Source organism: Lichenostomus cassidix, chromosome 8 (genome assembly GCF_008360975.1).
Source record: "Lichenostomus cassidix isolate B80296 chromosome 8, HeHo_3.0, whole genome shotgun sequence".
NCBI lineage: Eukaryota > Metazoa > Chordata > Aves > Passeriformes > Meliphagidae > Lichenostomus > Lichenostomus cassidix.
In genome coordinates, this window is record NC_139489.1 from 28,999,013 (window position 1) to 29,019,360 (window position 20,348).

Here is a 20,348-nt window from a genome sequence, read left to right on the forward strand (position 1 = left end):
TGCAGGTTTCCCACAGAAAGATAGCATTTAGATATACAATGCTCACTAAAAATGGCACAGCATAAGCAATTACCTTAATGTGAGTTCCAGCCAGTGACCAAAAGCAGATAAAATGTCAGCTGACGTTTCTTTATGTAAGGCAGTTACAAAATCTCAGGACGTATTTTCAGAGCTCCCTGTGATCAAATGTCCACCTTGTTTTTCCCTTGTGGGAAGAAAAAAGGGGCTCTACAAAAAATCTATTTTCCATTTTAATAGGTACAGCTTAGGAAAAAAAATCCCATAGGTAAGTGTATCCAAACAGAGTCTCTGAAAAATTATTTGAAATTTTAAAAAGTTTTAAAAATCCACAGATTTAATCCAGAGTGTGGCTGCTAAAAGCTTATGTTTATCTAATAGCTCATGTTTATGGCCTTCCCCTTTATTCACCATAAAAAGTGTTTAAAAGTGTTGTGACCTAAAAGAAAAATTGGGACAGATCGTAGTTGGAAAGAGAATTTCAGTCAGCCTCTGCCTCAAACTACCATATGGGATAAAAATGTTGTGCTTCATCCTCCATTCATCTACACTCCTTGGAAAAAGCTTGTCCTAGAGAGCTTCGAGCTGAGTTTAAGTCATTTAGGGCTTGTTTGTCAGGAACTAGTCAGGCAGGACTGAAGTTGTGACTACCAAGAGTGCCAATGAGGAAAGGAATCATCTTGTCTAATCCACTTCATCTGAGCAAACAAAGCACAGTTCTGAAAGCCATTTCTGCAGGGGCTTCATTCATTCCCTTTCATTTAAAATAATGAGAATTCAGCGTCTGGTCACCTCCAAGGAAAGAGCTCAGCCTTGCTTTGGTCAGGTGGGAACCCATATTTAAGCCGAGCAAAAAGGAGAAATTCTTGTATACTCTACCTCTCTGGTTTGGTAAAAAACCTGATGTTTATCACGTCCCAAGCAGTGTGCAGATGACCAGTAGTCATGGTATAATACAGGTATCTGGCAAAGAATTTGCAAAGCAAACAGGCTGATCTGGGAGAAACGTGGGCACCAAACAGCACTATACAGGTGTCTCATTTCACATCTCGTCTCTGCAGGTAAATCTGATGTAAAGTCACTCTCCTCACCTGTTTCATTACAGCCTTTGACCTGCAACTGAGTCTGTTAAGGATGCCAGGGGATTAAAACAAGAACTCGGAGACATTATTGAAATAGGATTATAGAAAGGATTTGTTAAGCAGGGTTTACTCTACACAGATGTTAATGATAAAAATAAAATCTATCATATTGGAAAGAATTCCTCAAAATTCTTGTTGGCTTGCAAATAAAACACAAGCTGTAGATTTATCTGATTTTCCAGCAGCTGATGGCCAAAGGGAAGCTGCTCTGCAAAGGGAAAAAAAGGGCTCAAACTTGCTCATGTCTTGCCTAAGTCAGATGTAGATTTTTGTGATGCCCACCTGTTTTTGTACTTCTAAAAAAAATAATTCTAAGAATAAAAATAACCCTACATGAAGCTGATTTGGAAAACAAGGTATGCTCCATTTCCCCAAACAATGCTCTATGTCCACAGGTACCCCCTGAGGTGAGCTCCCATTCCTTGCCAATCAGTGTCCATGATATCTCTCCTGAGTGTCAGTCAGTCCAGCTCTCAGCTCTCACACCCTCTATATTCATACACATTTTTGTCTGAAACTGATTTGTGTTCCCAACAATTCCAAAATTGCAGCAGCCTGGAAACCCCATAAAAGAGGCACCTTTTTATTGAGATTTTCCTGGGAGAAATAAGCAAACCTCCCTTGTTTCCAAACCAGGTAAGGAGTACTCTCATTTTCCAGCACAACGCAGGATGCCAATGAAAGTGGGACCCAAGTGACCGGAGTGCTCTGTGAGGACACAGCAGGAAGAGACAGAGAAGTGCAGCCCCATTGGCTGGCCAGGGTGATCCCATGAAAGCACAAAGCAATTTCATAATCAAACCCTTCTGTTAACACAGTTCTGATACTGCAAAAGGAACAAACAGGAGCTAAAAGACACTGACTTCCCCTGGAGGTCCTTCAGTTCTCAAGAACATTTTTGGAACATCCAGGATTGTTATCATATCTGTGGACGATTAGCCTCGGAGTGTGCTTGCTTCAATATCCACACTGTGATGGCAAACTTCAGATTGAGCTCCTTTTGCCATAAAAGAGCACAAAAAAGGCATGGACTGAGCAAACAAAACTGGTTTGCCTGCCAGGAAACTACTATACTATAAAACATGAGAGTGCCACTGTCACAAAGGGAGGGGAAAAAAAAAATTCAACCACGTTAAAAAGGCTCAAGGATAAATTCAGTGCTAGTTCAGCTGGGCTTTCATGAGCCAGTGCAAAATGGAGCAGTACCAGTGCCAAGGGAAAATGCTTTCCCCTGCAGCCACTGCAACTCCCCTTCTTTTGGTGGCATTACTGAGCCATGCCAATCCTTATGGGTTGCTGGATCCTCAGTCCTGAACCCTTGCCTTGGAAAGGTGAGAATCTGTGCAGTTAAACCTGAAATAGAAACAGGAACAGCTTCAGGGAATTGCCTCCTCCAGAAGTGTCAGCGAATGCAAAAAGGCTGAGGCTGACGAAGGTTCTCGCTTCCAGAGGCTCCTTTCACCTGGACCAAAGGGTACGTCAAGTAACAGAAAGGAAAATAACACTAATTTTTTGCAAAGATTGTTTATATGCTAAAATCCAAAAGTGCACTTAGTTGATTGTAAAATCTCCACCTGGTGGTGAATCCTGCCACAGCAAACTTTCATTTCTAAGAAAAATTCTCTTTCCAACATAAAACCCGTTCTTCACCCAAGACAATCCCCAAGCAACAAGTGGGGAAGGGCAGCCTTCAGAAAAGCAGCACTATTTTATCTCCATGGTTTTTCATCGTCTTGGAAAGCTGAAGAATCCCTTCAATTATACTGGAGCTGGCAGGCACACAAGTGACCTTCCGCAGACAAAATCAGACTTGAGAGAGCTCATGTCACACTCTGTGCAGGGTTGGGTGCAAGGTGGGGGGTGCTGACTGGTTTTCCAGCGACCAAAGCACTGCTTCCCAAGGGAATCATCCTCTCCAAAGCCTGGAGTTCTGCCCTGTTTCTTGGTTTACATATTGGTTAATTATAATAATTGAAAATTTTAAGCATCATCAGTTATCCCTATCTCCAGGGTCCTCCAAATCATAGCACAGTTACATTAGTATTATCATTGTGGGGTAGATTCTCTGGCTGCACACACTTAGTTCAGGTTTCCCCTTTACATTGCTAGTTTCACACCCTGGAAACATTTCCTGGATTGACATTTTCCTATGCACTTTATTAAAACACAGTGTCTCACTTGCCTGCTGTTTGCAGTAAAGTGTTATCATGTGACAGCATCCACAAAACCTTTGTGAGATGGAACAAAATCAGTGTGAGATGGACCCATGAAATGTATGGAAATGTGTGTGGACCTTAATCTGCAGTGCTGGGCATACTGCAGCCTGATCCACTGGATAACAAGCGTTCCATAATTAATTGATTTGGCTTATGGAGGAACAAAGTATCGCCTTTTTTACACTTGATAAGACTGAGCAAGGCATGGCTGTGGCCACAGACCCCAGCAGCCCCCAGTCCAGCCAGGAGCAGGCTGCTGACAGCCATTCTCTGCCTAAGTGCATGACCCAGCCCACGGTTGCTGCATGCAAATGTATAAATAAGCATTATCTGTCTCCTCTTGCTTATGCAGCCTTTCGTGCACCAGTCCTAAAACATCCAGGATAACCCACTCCCGATATATACAAATTACTCACTGACCACGATCTTTGGGGCCAAAAATAAGATTATATTTAAATTGGCCAGAATCCACTTTGTCAAGTCACTGATAGGCAATTCAAACAAGCAGTCTCTATTGAAGCAGCAATGAGGTTTTTTGATGTTCAAGGCTGACCTCGAGGGAGAAAGTGTGAGCGGAGGCAGGACGGCAGCAGCTCCTCACTGCAGGTTGCACAACCGCATGACATCCTCCCGCTTTCATCACTTTGCCTCACGCAACGGAGAGTAAAAATAGTAGTACAGCGTCCTGATTAACAACAAATAATCCATGACCAAAAGATAAAACATTCTCAGAGAAACGAGGGAAAATTACTTTCCAGTGCAACCGTGCGGAGCGGTGGGGAGGGGGAGGGGAAGGGGTATTTTAAATCAAAAGGGGGCATTTTAAAGCAAAAGCGCTGGGGAAGGGCCACTGTTTGTTCCAAAAACATCTAATAACAAGATTTGGTCTAGTCAGAAACACAACTACATAGAAATAAAAGGAAATTCCCCTCAGCATTCATTATTCCCGCCGTGTGTGGTGCTTTGCAACTCTGCAGCCGTGTGTGATCACAGCTCTCCGACCTCCCGCTGAAAGAATGAAGTCAATAACAAATGGCCAATCGGCGGCAGCCCGCGTTGCCAGCAGCTCGGTGTGGCACGGTGCCGTCCCCCGTGCCATCCCCGTGCCGTCCCCTCAGCCGGTGACAGGGCTTCCCTCCCCTCACACCTGACGGGCTGGGCCGGAGCAGGGGCGGGCCGGGGCGGGCGCCGCGGCGGCGGTGGCGGCGACGGCGGGAGGAGAAATCCCCTGCTCCCCGCGCATTTCCGCCGACTCGGGCCGTGACTCATATCTCGGCCATAAATACGGCCGTGCAACAGGGGTAGGCAGACTGAGCTGCCGAGCCAGCCCTGCGAACGCCACCCCTGCCATGGTTCCGCTTCCCCTGGCCCTGCTGGCCGCGCTGCTGGCCGCCGGCCACGCCGGTGAGTCCGCCCTGCACTCGGATTAACGCGCTCTCTGTTCTTGCGCTTTTTGTGCTCCTCGTTCTCTTGCCATTCTCTGGTGTCTGCCGTGCCAGGCTCCACGCTGGCCTGGGAGGGGTGATCTCCCCTGCTGAGGGTTTTATTGCTGTCAGCAGGCACGAGGTGAATTCCTGCGCTTTTAAAAGCTGCTGCCTGGTAGCGCAGAGGTTACCGTGGATAGATAGATGGATGGATGGATGGATGGATGGATGGTCGCTGGGATGCTTTCCTGATAAGCATTAAGCCGCAGGGCATTCTCGTTCGCTGTGTAGAGTCCCGGGAAGGTGGGAGTGTGTTGCAGAGGTGCTAACCGGAGCTCTGCTTTCCCTCAGCCAACCCCTGCTGCTCGAACCCCTGCCAGAACAGAGGCGTCTGCATGACCGCGGGGCCCGAGCGCTACGAGTGCGACTGCACCAGGACAGGCTACTACGGGCAGAACTGCACCACACGTGAGTATCCAAACCCCTCTCCATGCAAATGAAACTCATAATCCAATTCCAGCATTGCGGGTTATCTTCCATAAGCTGATTAATAATAACCTTCCCACTGTTGCTCGCAGCGGAATTCTTCACGTGGCTGAAGCTGGCACTGAAACCATCACCGAACACTGTCCACTACATCCTCACCCACTTCCAAGGAGCTTGGAATATCATCAACAACATTCCCTTCTTACGGGATGCTATTATGAGATATGTACTAACGTGTAAGTGTGAATTGTCTCTTCTAGTCCTCTTCAAACCCACTCCAGAATATTGCACTGAATTGGTCTGTGTATAAACCAAGCAGCCTAAATTACACTAAGGTCAAAACACCAACATTTAAGACTTCTGTATGATGCAGACTTGTACGAAATATGCTGAAGTGCAGCTTGATTCTACTCTCTGCAAGAATCCAGAATTTTGTTGACACAAACTTAGCACCCAATTGCTTATGTTAATAGTGAGATCCAGCTGATAAGCCAGGATCCAGTCCTGTTATTCAGTAACTGTAATCTTATTTAACATCAGTAACTGATATATATGGAATTTACAACTGCTGCCAAAAATATGGAAAAGATCTTTCTGAGATTAAAATGTGCAGTTAAAAATAACAAAATACTTATTTGTCTTTCAGCGAGATCACACTTGATTGACAGCCCACCAACTTACAATAGTGACTACAGTTACAAAAGCTGGGAAGCTTATTCCAATCTTTCCTACTACACGAGGAGCCTTCCACCAGTAGGACTTGACTGCCCAACACCAATGGGTGTTAAAGGTGAGGAATAAACCAGATATGTAATGTTGCCTTGGTCTTTTCTAAGAGGAAAAGATAAGCAGAAGTTGTTATGAGACTTGCTTGTCGGTAGCCTTTTTTCAGTGTAGTTGACTTTAAGAATAGCCATGTTTTGGATTTATTGTGTAAAGACCTAAAAAGTAATTATTCTGATTCTTGTTATTGGATTACATGTTAAAAGCAGGGAATTTAGAAATTTCTAATCAAGAAAGTGACCACAGAAAAGTAGGTAATTCCCCTTGTTTGTGTGCTGCTATCATTCAATATTCCACTGAAAATCTGAAGTGTTTTTGTTAGGAGCAAACTTCAGCATTGCATAAATGGTTGTCTCGAGTATCTCACTGTCTGTTTCTCCCAAAGGTAAAAAAGAGCTCCCAGATTCGAAGCTGATCGTGGAGAAGTTTTTGCTGAGGAGAAAGTTTATTCCCGACCCGCAAGGCACAAATGTGATGTTCACGTTCTTTGCCCAGCACTTCACCCACCAGTTCTTCAAGACAGACCACAAGAGGGGCCCTGCCTTCACCAGAGCACTGGGCCATGGGGTACGGTCACAGCTGGGGACATGGCTCGTGCTGCTTGGGAGCTGCTGAGCAGCTGGAATGGCCGGAATGGCATCTTGCAGGTTGCCAGGGGACACAAACACCTGTGCACACACTGTGCCGCAATCTCATGGGATTACCCCCTCTGCAGTTGCTCCTCAGGCCAAATTCCAGTGCTCGGCAGTGTCTCTTCCCGGGTTAGAACCACGTGCTCTGCGCAAGTGGTTCTGTTTGAAATACCTGCCCAGTGATCTCTTATTATTCCCAAAAATCTGCTTTCACCTAAAGCATGTTCGAAGTAGTGAACATCCAAAACTTCTCTGGACTCTGTGAGTTCCAAAGAGCTGTATCCAGCCGTAAAGTGTCTTGTGTACTGCTAATAGATATAGTTCAAAAAGAGCTTCAAAAGTAGACTTGGATTAAGGATCTTTACCTACAAGATAGGCAGCTTTTGGACAAAGAGTTCTTCACTATAAGTGTAACTTGTATGTCCAAACCAAAGCTATAAATTGTGTGTGTATATACAGAAAACTGTCTGCATAATAAAAAGTTGCTGACACTTTAAACAGAGTCTTTTTAAATTGTCAATGTAACAACCTCCTGTTACGCAGAGATGGCTCCAGTTGCCAGGAAATAATTTGGCTTCATCTAAAATATCAGTGCATGATACTTATAAGGTAGCAGTGATATAATTAAAAGGTAAACATCTAGGGGGTGAACTTCTATTGGCATCCATAGAAGTGGGACCTATCCTAAAATAGCAAAAAATGCAGGTTGGCTTCATGTCCCAAATGCTTCTATTTTATAGGTTGATTTGAACCACATTTATGGAGAGACTCTGGAGAGACAACTTAAACTGAGGCTTCGAAAGGATGGGAAGCTAAAATACCAGGTATGTCTGAGCTCAGAATTCCTGCCTTCTTACTGGATGACATAGATTTCCTTAATGGGTGCTGTGGGAATGATGTAGGTGATCTAAAGTGTAAGTCAGAGCTCAGAGAGGCAGCAGAGCTTAACCAAAGTGTCATAGCTCAGAGCTCTTGTTTGTCCCTTGCACAGATGATTGATGGAGAAATGTACCCTCCGACGGTGCGGGACACGCAGGCAGAGATGCTGTACCCCCCGCACGTCCCTGAGCACCTGCAGTTCTCCGTGGGGCAGGAGGTGTTCGGCCTGGTGCCAGGGCTGATGATGTACGCCACGATCTGGCTGCGCGAGCACAACCGCGTCTGCGACGTGCTCAAGGAAGAGCACCCCGAATGGGACGACGAGCAGCTCTTCCAGACCACCCGTCTCATACTGATAGGTGAGAATCCCTGCTCCTGCCTGCAGCTCCAGCTCGAGTCTGCATAGCTGGATTAAGGCAAAAGCCTCTGCGTAAATCAGGCTGGGAGCGGCTCCTTCGTGGCCCATCACTGCGGGTGCATTGAGGTGCAGCTTCCCCCCAGCTCTGCTACAGACAGAACTGAAGAAAACTCAGGGACACTCAGTTCCCGTATCTGACGGAAGCAGAACTGAAAGCAGTGAAAAGGCAGGAAGCTCAGGTTCCTTTCTCAGAGAAAGCCTGTGAGGCTGGATGACCTCAGGCTCCCAGATGCGGGGTTTTGTGGGTGTTTTCCCCTAGGGTTGGGTCAGTTCAGGTATGCTTCAAAAGAAAGGCTGTGATTAAGTCTAAAGTTCAGGAAGTTATGTAAAATGTAACTCTGCATAGTTCTCCTGTCTAGTTGTATGCCCAGTGGTATTTCATCTTATGTAAATGGTGATGTGCTTGAAGCTGGAAAAAGCCTTGCCCAAACTGAAACCATAAACCATGACAATGGTATTAGGTAGCTCAGAAGCTGAGACTTGCTTTCAGACATCAACTTTCTTCATTATCCCCTCCTTCTATCCTAGACTTATTGTGTGACTGAACACAATGTAAATACTGATGTGTGCTGTCCAGTGGAGGGGTGCAAGGAATTGTGTCTTGGGAGGGTGGGAAGGGCAGAACAGGCTGAAGAAAACACCTCACTACCCGCAGCTCAGAACTCTTGGGATCTTAAGCACTGTTCTACCCTGTAGTCACATAAAATACATCAATTGCTTTCTAGGAGAGGTTCAGAAGGTTGAAGTGTCTGTTGTCCTGATCACTGTAGTATTTTTTAGAGCAGTTCAGAAACAGAGTTTTCCCCAGCACTGAGGAAAAACAATACCAACATTCTCTCCTGTCCCTTTGTCCAACAGGAGAGACAATCAAGATTGTCATAGAGGACTATGTGCAGCACCTGAGTGGGTACCACTTCAAGCTGAAGTTTGACCCTGAGCTGCTGTTCAACCAGAGGTTCCAGTACCAGAACCGCATTGCGGCCGAGTTCAACACCCTGTACCACTGGCACCCACTGCTGCCCGACACCTTCCAGATCCACGACCAGGAGTACACCTTCCAGCAGTTCCTCTACAACAACTCCATCATGCTGGAGCATGGCCTCTCCCATATGGTCAAATCTTTCTCCAAGCAAAGTGCTGGCAGGGTAGGTCCTTTCTCAAGTTGATGGTGAGCCGACAGAGGCATGAGCTGGGGCTGGGACAAGGGAAGGGGATAAAGCTATGAAAAACTAATCTATGGAAAGGCACACCATCCTTGTGACTCTTATCAGGAGATCTTACAGCTTTTCCTCTTTCATGAACAGGTTGCTGGTGGGAAGAATGTTCCTGCTGCAGTGCAAAAAGTGGCAAAGGCTTCTATTGACCAAAGCAGGCAGATGAGGTACCAGTCCTTGAATGAGTACAGGAAACGCTTCATGCTGAAACCGTTCCGATCCTTCGAAGAACTGACAGGTAACAGTCCTCATTCTTCCCAGCAAATGAGAGACATTGTCTTAAACTGCCTATGGAATCCTGCCGGACTTGAGCAGGGCAGTCTTGCAAGGAAAATGGGATTTTTCCATGTACGGTTTTTATTCCTTGCAGGAGAAAAGGAGATGGCAGCAGAGCTGGAGGAGCTGTACGGGGACATCGATGCCATGGAGCTGTACCCAGGCCTGCTGGTGGAGAAGCCCCGGCCCGGGGCCATCTTTGGCGAGACCATGGTGGAGATGGGAGCACCGTTCTCCTTGAAGGGGCTGATGGGCAATGCCATCTGCTCGCCCGAGTACTGGAAGCCCAGCACCTTCGGGGGCCAGGTGGGCTTCGACATCGTCAACACAGCCTCCCTGCAGAAGCTCATCTGCAACAATGTGAAGGGCTGTCCCTTCACTGCCTTCCACATCCTGCCTCCCGAGCCCACCGAGGCCACGATTAACGTTAGTACCTCAAAAACTGCCATGGAAGATATCAACCCCACGCTCCTGCTGAAAGAGCGCTCTGCCGAGCTGTAGAAATCCTGCTAGCTATCTATTTATTTATTTATATGTCTTATTTATTCTATTTATGGCTTAGTATTTAAAAAACCAACTTGAGCATCTTCTTTGTGGGGGTTGCCTTAAATTCCTTACTGAGGTAAGGCTTCCATTTATGAAAGGGATTTTCTGTGTTTGAGCTCAGCAGTGGTGAATCCCTTGTTTAAAATCTTCTGTAACAGAACGATGTATTCCAAAGTGGATAAAGGATCCAACTTCGTTTTAATATTGTTTTAATACTTGATGAAGGGGAGTGGTGGTGATTCTGTCTGGCAGTTTTCATGGGTCACATAACACTACAAAAGCAACTTCTTTTCTCAGCAACTTGAAAGCAGCTGTTGACCTATAAGAAAAATCTGACTTAATGAAAACTGCCAGAAGAGATTATGGATTCCTTATGAGCACTCAAAAATTAATGAAAAAATACTTGAGACTCACTTTTTTTTAAAAGGTCAGAAAATGCATTGCATTTATTGTTGATACTACCTCTCTCTCATTGCAGATAGGGCACTTTGTATCATAACTTAAGGTCTCTTGTGTACAAATCCACTTCTGGATTGAGATGAAAGTCAATATTTTTAAAGACTTTTTTAAAATATGTAATTTTTTAAAGCAAATAGTACTTTTCTTGGATTCTACTTTTTGAAGTAAGTGTGACAGATGTGTTAGTTGTGTAAGGGGGTGAGAATGAGATACTGAGCTTAGCAATAACTGAGTCTCAGGCTGCAATGCAAGGCTGCTTGCATTTGGATGTGGATGTTTTTATTATGTAACTTTGGGGAGGTCTTAAACTTAGCCCAAGGCACTGGGATTCTTTTCATAGCTGTAGTTCTCTGGTTTACTTGATAATGTAATTTTAATGTCTGTCACCCTGAAGACAGGAGGACATCGTAGCTGGAGTTAGGGTGTGGCTGTGGCTTTGTTCTCCCAAAGCTGGGGGGCTCTGTAAATACACAGAGAACTGAACACAGAAGGGATTCAGCAGCACCTCCAGGCACAGGAGGTGGCTCTGCCTATGTGTACAAACTGTACATGCAATTTGTACTTCTATTTATTGGGGTTGGGGGAGGAGGAGGGATCGTGTTTTATTTATAATTTATAAAGAGAGGCATTTTAAAAAAGTAAGTGGCTTAAGCTTCTTTAAAACTGTCTAGCACAGAATCTCCTAGACATATTGGTCCTGATCCAGCACTAAAATATCTAGTCTCATCTGGGCATGTAGGTTACACAGGATCTTGTACCAGCACTTCAGACTTTGCATGTAAGGGTATCTTTTTTTAATTTCTAGAGAGGAAATGTAGAAGATGATCTTCCCATAAAAACAGCTGGGGAACTATAGGGAAAAAGAAAATGTCACTTCAGACTGGAATAGAGCAGCAACCTGGTATTCTGTGCCCCTGCCCAAAATTCCTTGACTACTTGTGGAAAAGGACTTGAGTTTTCTATTTCATCTGAATCTCTCTAGCACTTGTAGAGGCTTGTGTATTGTACCAGCTCTGGCAGTAGTGTAGTTTGTCTGTGGCTACTGTTTCATGGATTTGTTTAGAGCCAGCCATGCCTTGTGCTGGGTAGGTCTGTAATGGTGGCCATGAACAGCAGAACCAAGCTCTCCTGCAGCCATCGATACCAGTGACTGATCTGGGGTGGTCCTTGGTATGGATGCTGTGGGAGCAAGAAGGGCATTTGTTTTCCTTTTTCTGTTTGAAGCACGAAGAAGGGAAAACCTTCTCTCCCTTTGTATCCAAAGGCAGTCAGTACTGTGTGTGCTAATGAGTGAGCACTGCTGGGACACTGGCTCCTCATGCAATTGTCCAGCAGATCCACCTCTGGACACCCTTCAGAGCACCCCTCTGCCATTCACCCAGAAACAGGGTTTGGCCTAGAGTCAAAGGGAGGCAAGTCTGGGCAGATTGAGTTGTTTTGGGGTAGGTACAGAGGAACTCCTCAGACCATCTCACTTGAGTAAAGTTACAGGCTGCTTCAGCAAGGAATCCTGTGCACTCTGCGTTTTGTACTCCACAGCCACTGAATGTGGATGTTTGAGATTATTTATTTAAAATTCTGTGAATTGTTTTTCGCTTTATTTTTGTAGGACAACAATGTTGTTAAAATGCAAGTGTTTAAATAAAGAAATTGAAAACATTACCTTTATGGGCTCCTTTGCTTGTGTTCTCCTTCAGTAGTATTTAATATGGAGCAGTTTTTTAATTGATTTGCCACTCAAGATTACATGAAGAATTACAGGGCATTACCAGCAGCCCTGAATTCTCTGGTGTGTCAAACCCAAGATGCCTGTAGCTTAAGTTGTCCAAATGGAGTAATTTTTTCCCCTTTGGCCAAAAGTGAAAAGGGGTTTCACTGTTCCATCCCTGGAGAAGCTAGCTACTCTTACCTACAGCAGAGATGCCAGCACTGCCCTGGTAGCTTCAAAGGGAAAGTACAATATTGGAGTTACACAACACCACCTTGGTGTAACTGACTTCCCTTCCTCACTTCCCTTTTCCAAGCCTCTTCCCTGCATTTTCAGCTCTGGTGAGAAATGAGGGGAAGCTGGGAAGGAGGCGTCCCAGGGGACCATTGTACTGCTTGGCAGTCACCACCTGCACCAGCCTCTGACCCAATGTCTCCTCAGTCCCCTCCAGTCATGGAACTGCTGACTGTCCCCAGTGCTCCCCGATCCCAATACTGGTGCCCTGTCCTCTCACAGCCTCTGCCTAGAGACCAACCTCAGAGCCACAGTCCCTCACCCACCGTTACCTTTGTTCCAGCCACCCAAACTCCTCTTTGGTCCAAGTTCATCCCAATGTCCCACAGGTCAATATTCCCAACAACTCTCCAGCCCTGAGAGTGTAACACTTCTGCCTCTGATTTGGAGCTTGTTTCCATCTCCACAGGTGTGCAGCTCCTTTGCATTGCTTTTGTACTTAGGCACCTGAACACCTTCAGCAATTCTCCTCAACACTCAGTCCACTTCAGTGACCATGTTCAGCCCCAAAACCCAATGTCCTGAGGCCTCTTCCACCAGCATCCCTTCAGTGCCTCTCCTGGCCACTCTGGGCTGTGGGTGAGTGGGGGCAGGTGCAGACCATGTGTGAGGCTTTTTTTCCTTTGACACCCAGTCAGTCCATTGTCCCACAAGTGAATTGCCAAGTCCCTGTTTTGGGGGGAACCTGAGCGCGGGAGGAGTGAACATAAGGCTGGTGGTTTCAGTGGGAGAGGATGGGCAGTGATCAGGCGGCTGCAGGGGCATCCATGGAGAAGGTGTTCTGGATGACTGCTACCCTAATTAGGGAAGGGCCAGCCCGGATGGATTCGAGCACGATGGCTGAGATAGCTTGATCGAGGAGGAGCTCCTCCTTTCCCCTGAGCAGGGGCATGTCCTGATGACACAAAAGACAAGAATGTTCCCCAGAGGAAACCTGCCCTGCGAAATTCTTGATCCCCAGCCTGGGTTGAGGGAGTTGTTTCACCCAAGGCAGTGTGATAAAGGAGGGGGGCTCAGCAGGAAGTCCATCCAGGCTCACGAGAGCTCCGTGCTTTGGGAGCAGGTCACCTCCCAGCCCTGCCAAGGGCTTTCCCCAACGTCACTCACGCTCTGCCCACTGCGTAGGAATTCCTTACGTGCGCTGAGTCGGAGCCCTGTGGGCACCTGACCAGATTGGGTTCTGCATCCTCCCAGAGCTGTGCTGAGCTGACCTTTCAACAGCAGCTCCCAAGGCATCTGCTTTCCCAGATCCCAGGAGACATTCCTGTCACAAGAAAATAATCCTTTGATTTTCAGATTGATCCAGAAAAGTCAACAGGTGGCTTGGCTGGAGAGAGGGAATGAATCCATCACTTCTTCCTTGCCTGTCCACAGCTAGTGCAATAGCTCTGAAAAAGCTTATTGCAAATCTGTGCTGTTCCCTTTGAAAGACCAGGAAAGAGCACATTTTATATACAACTGAAACGTTGTAGGAATGTATACATAGGACAGAAAGGAGCAGGCAGTAGCTCTATGCTCTAAATATGGAAAAGGAGGGGAACTGAGACATGCTACCCCCTTTGATAAAAGGCATGAAAAGAACCACACAAGGCTGAAATGCAGCAATATCCCAAAGAAATATCATAGGGAAAAAACTCTCCTTGGGAAGAAATGAGTGTTCCTCTTCCTTTAATCTCAAATTTCAATTGGCCAATGACGCACTGAGGAGCAACAGGATTGGATTCAATTTGTAGCTCTTTCCTCTGATCCCCTTGTTTTTTCCTGTTAGTATAAAATCTGTGACCTCCATACTTTCTTATAGAGTAAATCCAGATATTTTCATTAATATTTGCAAGAGACTGATGACAACCAAAATCAAACCAAACCAAATTTTCCATTCTGTGATTTTCTTGTTTGAAAATCCTAAGAATCTCAGCATTCACTTCCAGCCAGAACTTGAGGAAGCAGAGTCAGAGGTGGCCTGGGCAAGTTGGAAGCTGAGCACATTTGGAAGAGGGAACCTATTAAAGCTGGTGAGATCTCACCAGTTTGCCACTGGGATAGGGCAGGGTACAGAGCACTCCGGGTTTGACTCATGCTGGTTACTTTTCAGCCAGTGGGTATTCCCCACTGGAGAGAAAGCAAAGCAGGGAAACTCTGAATCTGGGGGAAGGAGGAAAATAATGTTCAAAGTATCTGCTTTCAAATCAGCCCACCACATACCCACTGAGGATCTCTGGATCAGTCCCCCATCCCTGGAAGCATCCAAGGCCTGGTTGGACAGGGCTTGGAGCAACCTGGACACCTGGAAGTGTCAAGGGGTAGAGATGATCTTGAAGGTATCCTCCAAACCCAACCAGTCTGGGTTTCCATGATTCTGTTTAGCCCACAGCAGGGTGCATCTACAAAAAAATTGAAAATACTCTGCATCTTCTAACCCACTGCAACCCTATTTTTTTCCCCTGTAAATTGCTGGCACTTACCAGAAGGGCACTGGCAAAACACGAAGTGTCACACAACCAGGAGCATCCTGCTTGCAAGTGCCTTGGAAAAGACCCCCAAAATCAAAGTAACATCTCATGCTTCTGTCTCAGGACAAACCCCCAAATGCTTCCAAGGCAATGTGGGAGCTGCATTCCTGCTCTGTATTGTATTTTCTCGCAGTAACCAGGTGTAGCCCAGGCTCACTCCGTGGTGGATGTAGGTGTGTGCGAGCATCCCTGTCCAAACCTGCCCTGCTGACAGGGAACTTTAACACCCATTCATTTGCCCCAAAAGCACCGCGTTTGCGGTCGTCTTTCCTCTGAGAGCCTGAAACCTTTTAAACACACACACCCCCCTCCCAAAATGGCCAAAAGAGTGAAAGCAATGCCCAGGACACTGAGCACCATGGGGGGTGGGAAGGCCCATTCCCCAAATGGTCTCATCTTCCTTCCCCCTTAAGAAGATCTACCCAAAGAAATTATTCCATAGGCACTCCTCAAGGGAGCGCTGTGAAAGCCACACAGGCTTCAGCTAACAGGGATATCCCTGAATTTATGCTGGCAGGTCCTCAGAGGTGGGAGGTAAAAATTCTTTGGGGTACCAACCAAACAAAAGGATCTTTAAATATGATTTTAAGCACTGAAACTCTTCAGTGAGCCACAACAGAGCAACACAACCCAGCTGTTCTGCAGCCCTGAGACCTGACACAGCTTGGTGTCCTCGCAGTTGTGGCTTTCCAGCCTGTTGCCTAGACAAGATTAATTAGTTCTGCCTAACAAATAATGGCAGAGTTGCTAAGTAGCAGTCATAGGTGCTCATTAAAGCAAATCCTGGCTGAGCTGGCTCAGAGGTGAAGTAGCAGCACTTACACAAGGTGGGGATGTTCCATGTAGTGATGCCATCACATCCAGAGCTATTACGTTGAGAAAGGCAGGGAAGGGAGAGACCATTCCAACTAAATCAGGGCTGGGATTTTTATGGTGGAGAATTTCAGTGAAAACAGGAGAAAAGAAAACATTTTTAAATTAAAAATAGATTGAATTTTATGAGCATCCAATGAATTGGTAGAATTTCAGGAAAATTCAGGATGTGTTTCTGGTAATGGAACAATGAACCATCTTTTCACTGCTTGCTAGGTCAAGTGTTTCAGTGTTTGTCATTGTAACTGACCCAGGCTGGATGGGGAAAAAAAGATTTCCCAACCTGATCATGAAGTGGAAGATCCTGTTACAGATTAAGAAAAGTATTTAACATCATTTCAAAGGAAAGTTAGCGTTATTGTACAGTAAGAAACCTTGGATATTCTACATAATCTTTACTCTATATCAGGGATGGTTTCCATTCAATTATAAATTGGATCTCCAGCTCAGTCGGTGGAGATGGATAAAACACTGAACTGAAGTTTCCATGTGTTTTCCCTGGGTCTGAAGAAAGAAAAAGGATGCTTGCTTCATTTTGAGGAAAACCTGAGGGGCATATGAACACCCTCCATGAAATTATTTTCTCCCATAACTGCAGAACAAATATCAGAACATTCAAGGAGAAATGAGACCTTGAAGAGTGACTCTGCTTCAGCAGATGCAGGGGTTTGGTTTCTGCAACTCCTGGGCACTCCTGAAAGCATCTCTGGAAATTTTCTGTCTGACAGCGGTCTAGACCTCTCCCAGAGTGAAGGCAAGTGTTTTGGATCACTTGGTGCCAAATGTGTAAGGTTTTCAGTTAAAATATCCCTTTAAATAGAAGAAAAATTAGGGCAGGCAATGGTTTACAGCAAGCCAAGATCATTAGTGTTTCACAGCCAAATTTTTAAAAGTAGCAGCAAAGCCAAAACCATTTCTCATGTGAATAGATGTCGCTGTTGAGCCGCTAGCAGAGAAGAAAAACCCGGACTCTCAGCATAGCATAGAAAAGAGAGATTTATTATTTTGAATCCAACCTATATAGGCTTTTCAGAGGTCACCCAGATTGGTCAGTCAGAAACCTCCCCCTAGGCCTGATTGGCCAGGCCTGAACTGTCCAAATCTCGAGACACTGTTTTTGATAACATCCAAACTTCATCTTTGTTTATAAAACACAGAAGAAGTTCTCGTGGGAAAGACCTGTGCTAGCCACAAATAGAGAATTAAAGTCCCCAGTGTTCCTGATTTTTTAGGAAGTTGATTTTCTCTTTCAAGTCACTTCCTCATTCACCCTTTGTTGAAATATTTCTTGTGACCCCCTTTAAACCTTCTTTGCAAATAAGTGAACATTTGCCACTGTTTTCCTTAATATTTGTTTATTCAACAGCCAGGTCTCCAGTGCCTTTAGCTGGCACGTTTGAGGTGGCACTGGTGAAGTTTCTCATTATTTGCATGACTTCGGGCTGCTGTAAACATCATCGGTACTTCCCACTCTCTGTCTTTGGCAGATGCAATGGCAAGACAGGTGCAAAGCCCCTTCCCTGTGGAATTTGTTAGGGGACTGAAAATGTGCAGGTGTGATTCAACACCAACCAGCACGTTGGGCTGCTTGGTGCTCTGAAACAATCTGAAAAACTCTTCTGCAGCTGTGTATTGGATTTAGAGCTGAGCTCTGAAAAGCTCAGGAGCTTGTCTGCATCTCCTGACATTGCAAAAATGGACAGAGAAGCTCCCTAGGAAAGGTTCCCATGAGATTCTCTCACTTCTGATTTCAGCCAGATACTACAAGGGCCAAAATCCAAAATAGAATTTTAATTATTTTTAAAATTTTTGTCCTCTCCTTCTAGAGACTCAGAAACAGAAGACAGACTGAGGAACTATCGGCTTCAGCAATTTCATAACAATTTGTCTGAGAAAAAAATACATTGAAAGAAGGATGTGCTGCTCCCCATCACATTAAATGTCTTTGCTCATTCTCAGTAAGTACAAAATTTACTGGGGGAACTGGAAGTCATGTAAATCATCTTGAGTGACTAATAAAATTTTTATTTATTTGCCTCTAGCTCCATTTTCACAGGAAGATCCTTCCTTTAAAAACGAAGCTACATTACTCATGAATCAGTACCTGAATGGGAAGGCAACATGGGTGGTGATGAATAAGATTCTTTATTATTAAATGGCCATAAATGCACACACTTTGACAGAGCAATCCATCATTGCTTGACATGCACAAAGCCAGCCCCACCTTCCAGTTCACAGCCATGCTCCATTCTCCTCAAGTTCTTCCTACTCCACCAGTGATGTTTAATCAAAAATAAATTAATGCCTGCACACTCTGAGTCCCCTAGCAAGCCCCGTTCTCATTTCCCCTCCCTGCTTCTTGTAACCCTGATGGGGCACAGATCTCAAGATGATAAGAAGTGCATTTACTTCTAAAACAACTTCATAAAAGTAAAATTTTCTGTAAATTTTGCTTTTTAATTTTATTGAGCTGGTTTTTACTGATGTAAAATCTATCTAAAAGCCTGAAAATGTGAAAATTTGGACTTGGAGCCCACCTTTTTTTTTTTTATTCCCAGACAACACTTGTGTGTTTTATCCCCAGACCTATTTTTTTAAGGGGGAATATGGTGACCATTCCCAGGGGAAAAAGAGAGCTGCTTTGTGTTTATTGCATTTTAGGTAAGAGTTGGCATGTGCCTCCAAAACCAACATTACATAATAAACATATTTGTGGCTAGCACAGGTCTTTCCCATGAGAATTCTTTTTGTGTTTTATAAATAAAGATAAAGTTTGGATGTTATTAAAAACAGTGTCCCAAGATCTGGACGGTGCAGGCCTGGCCAATCAGGCCTAGGGGGAGGTTTCTGACTGACCAATCTGGGTGACCTTTGAAAACTCTATATATATGATGAAATCAAAACAATAAAGGTCTTTCCTTCTTGCCACTGAGAACTGAGTTCTTTACTCTGCTACCTGCTCAACAGCGACACATCTTCCAAGTTTTGATTCTCATAATTTAAAATTCTCCTCTGCAGACTCTGATAAGGTCTCCTTTAGGACTCTTCTTTAGTATTTGAACAATATGTGTTTAAAATTTAAGCAAGAATATATTATAGGAAATAGAACATTTTTGATTTAGAAAAGAATATAACACAGAAATGTTGCAATAAATGAAAGTAACGTTTGAAGGACATACAGACCTATTAAGATGAAGAATTGCATGTCAGGCAATAAACAGCTTCAGCCCTACTTCACAATGATATCAGAAGTCAGAACAGGTGAAATGAAACCCATTTCAAAATAAATAAATATATAAATTATAACAGGTGAATACAATGGGAAAAATCCATGGGAAGGCAGTGCTGAGGTTCCTGTGGCTGAGTGTAGCATTGAGAAAAGCAATGTGAGATTTTAATCTCAAATTTTATTTTTCCTTTTCTAGAAAAAGTTTGCAATCTCCTTACAATGACCTTACATGGCTAGCCAAATTCTTAACCTTCCCATCCTTAAACACAAAGTCATAGGATCACGGAATGATTTGGATCTTCTTGTTCCACTGCCCTGCACCGTTGTGGGCCATGGCCAGCACTGAGAAAACTCCTTTGGACTCAAGCTGGGCTCTGGACTTTTTCTGATCTCCAACAAAAGCATCTTTAAGGGGAAGTTTATTTTGCTCAATGACATTACGCATCTCGAGTGGGCTCAGGATGAGTAACGAGCAGACGTGTGGAGCTGCATTCACCCAGGGCTGGAATCCCTTTCTCCCCCCCGCCCTGCCATTGCAAACAGAAGTTTGTTTCCACCTCCTTTGTGTCCTGGGAAGCAAGGAAATGTCTCAGCTTGAGTCCATGGAAATTTTTGGACAAATCTCTCTTTTGCTGGAATGTAATACTTTGGAGATGAGCCACCTTCAACTAAAGCATCCTTGGGAAGAGTTTCTCAGGTCTAGCAAGGAATGTGTTGGTCAAAGCACAGCTGAGGCTTTCCCCCTCCCTTCCATCTGCCAGAGAGAGCAGCGTTTTAACCTCTCATGCAGACTCTTGGGCTGGGGTTTGGGATCAGCTTTTGTGATGCCTCAATCCTCTATGTTAAGTACATTAACTCCCAATAAAATCACTATTGCAGGGTCACTCTTTCCCCATCAACTCCTTCCTTTCATTTAAAAAATCCACAGTTATAAGTTTACATTTCTCTTCTGCTATAAAATGAGAACATTTTAGTAGGATGACAGATCTTCTTCTGCCTACCACTAGTCCTGGAAGAGAGTTATTTGGCCCAGTTGGCAGAGAGAGCATCACCTGGGCAGTGTATTCCCAGGGCCACAATGCTCTAGAAGGAAAAAAAAGCCCAAAATACAGTTGCACCACTTGGATCATATTTCTTCAATTATCACAGAAAAGAAGATGTCTAACATTGTATGCATGGGATATTTGGGGTTTGAAAGCCTAAGGAAAGATATTTAATGCTGCCCTCAAATGAACTGGGAC

General features: G+C 44.8%; 1 protein-coding gene across 1 annotated transcript; it reads left to right on the forward strand.

Moving 5' to 3' along the window:
* Nucleotides 1-4,622: 4,622 nt before the first annotated feature.
* On the forward strand, nt 4,623-12,155 carry PTGS2 (prostaglandin-endoperoxide synthase 2). The gene is made up of 10 exons (XM_085068673.1): nt 4,623-4,780; nt 5,152-5,268; nt 5,379-5,522; nt 5,933-6,076; nt 6,455-6,636; nt 7,442-7,525; nt 7,693-7,939; nt 8,857-9,143; nt 9,303-9,450; nt 9,583-12,155. Exons 1-10 carry the CDS (start codon nt 4,726-4,728, stop codon nt 9,987-9,989), a joined length of 1,815 nt encoding a protein of 604 aa, XP_084924799.1. The 5' UTR covers nt 4,623-4,725; the 3' UTR covers nt 9,990-12,155.
* Nucleotides 12,156-20,348: the final 8,193 nt, after the last annotated feature.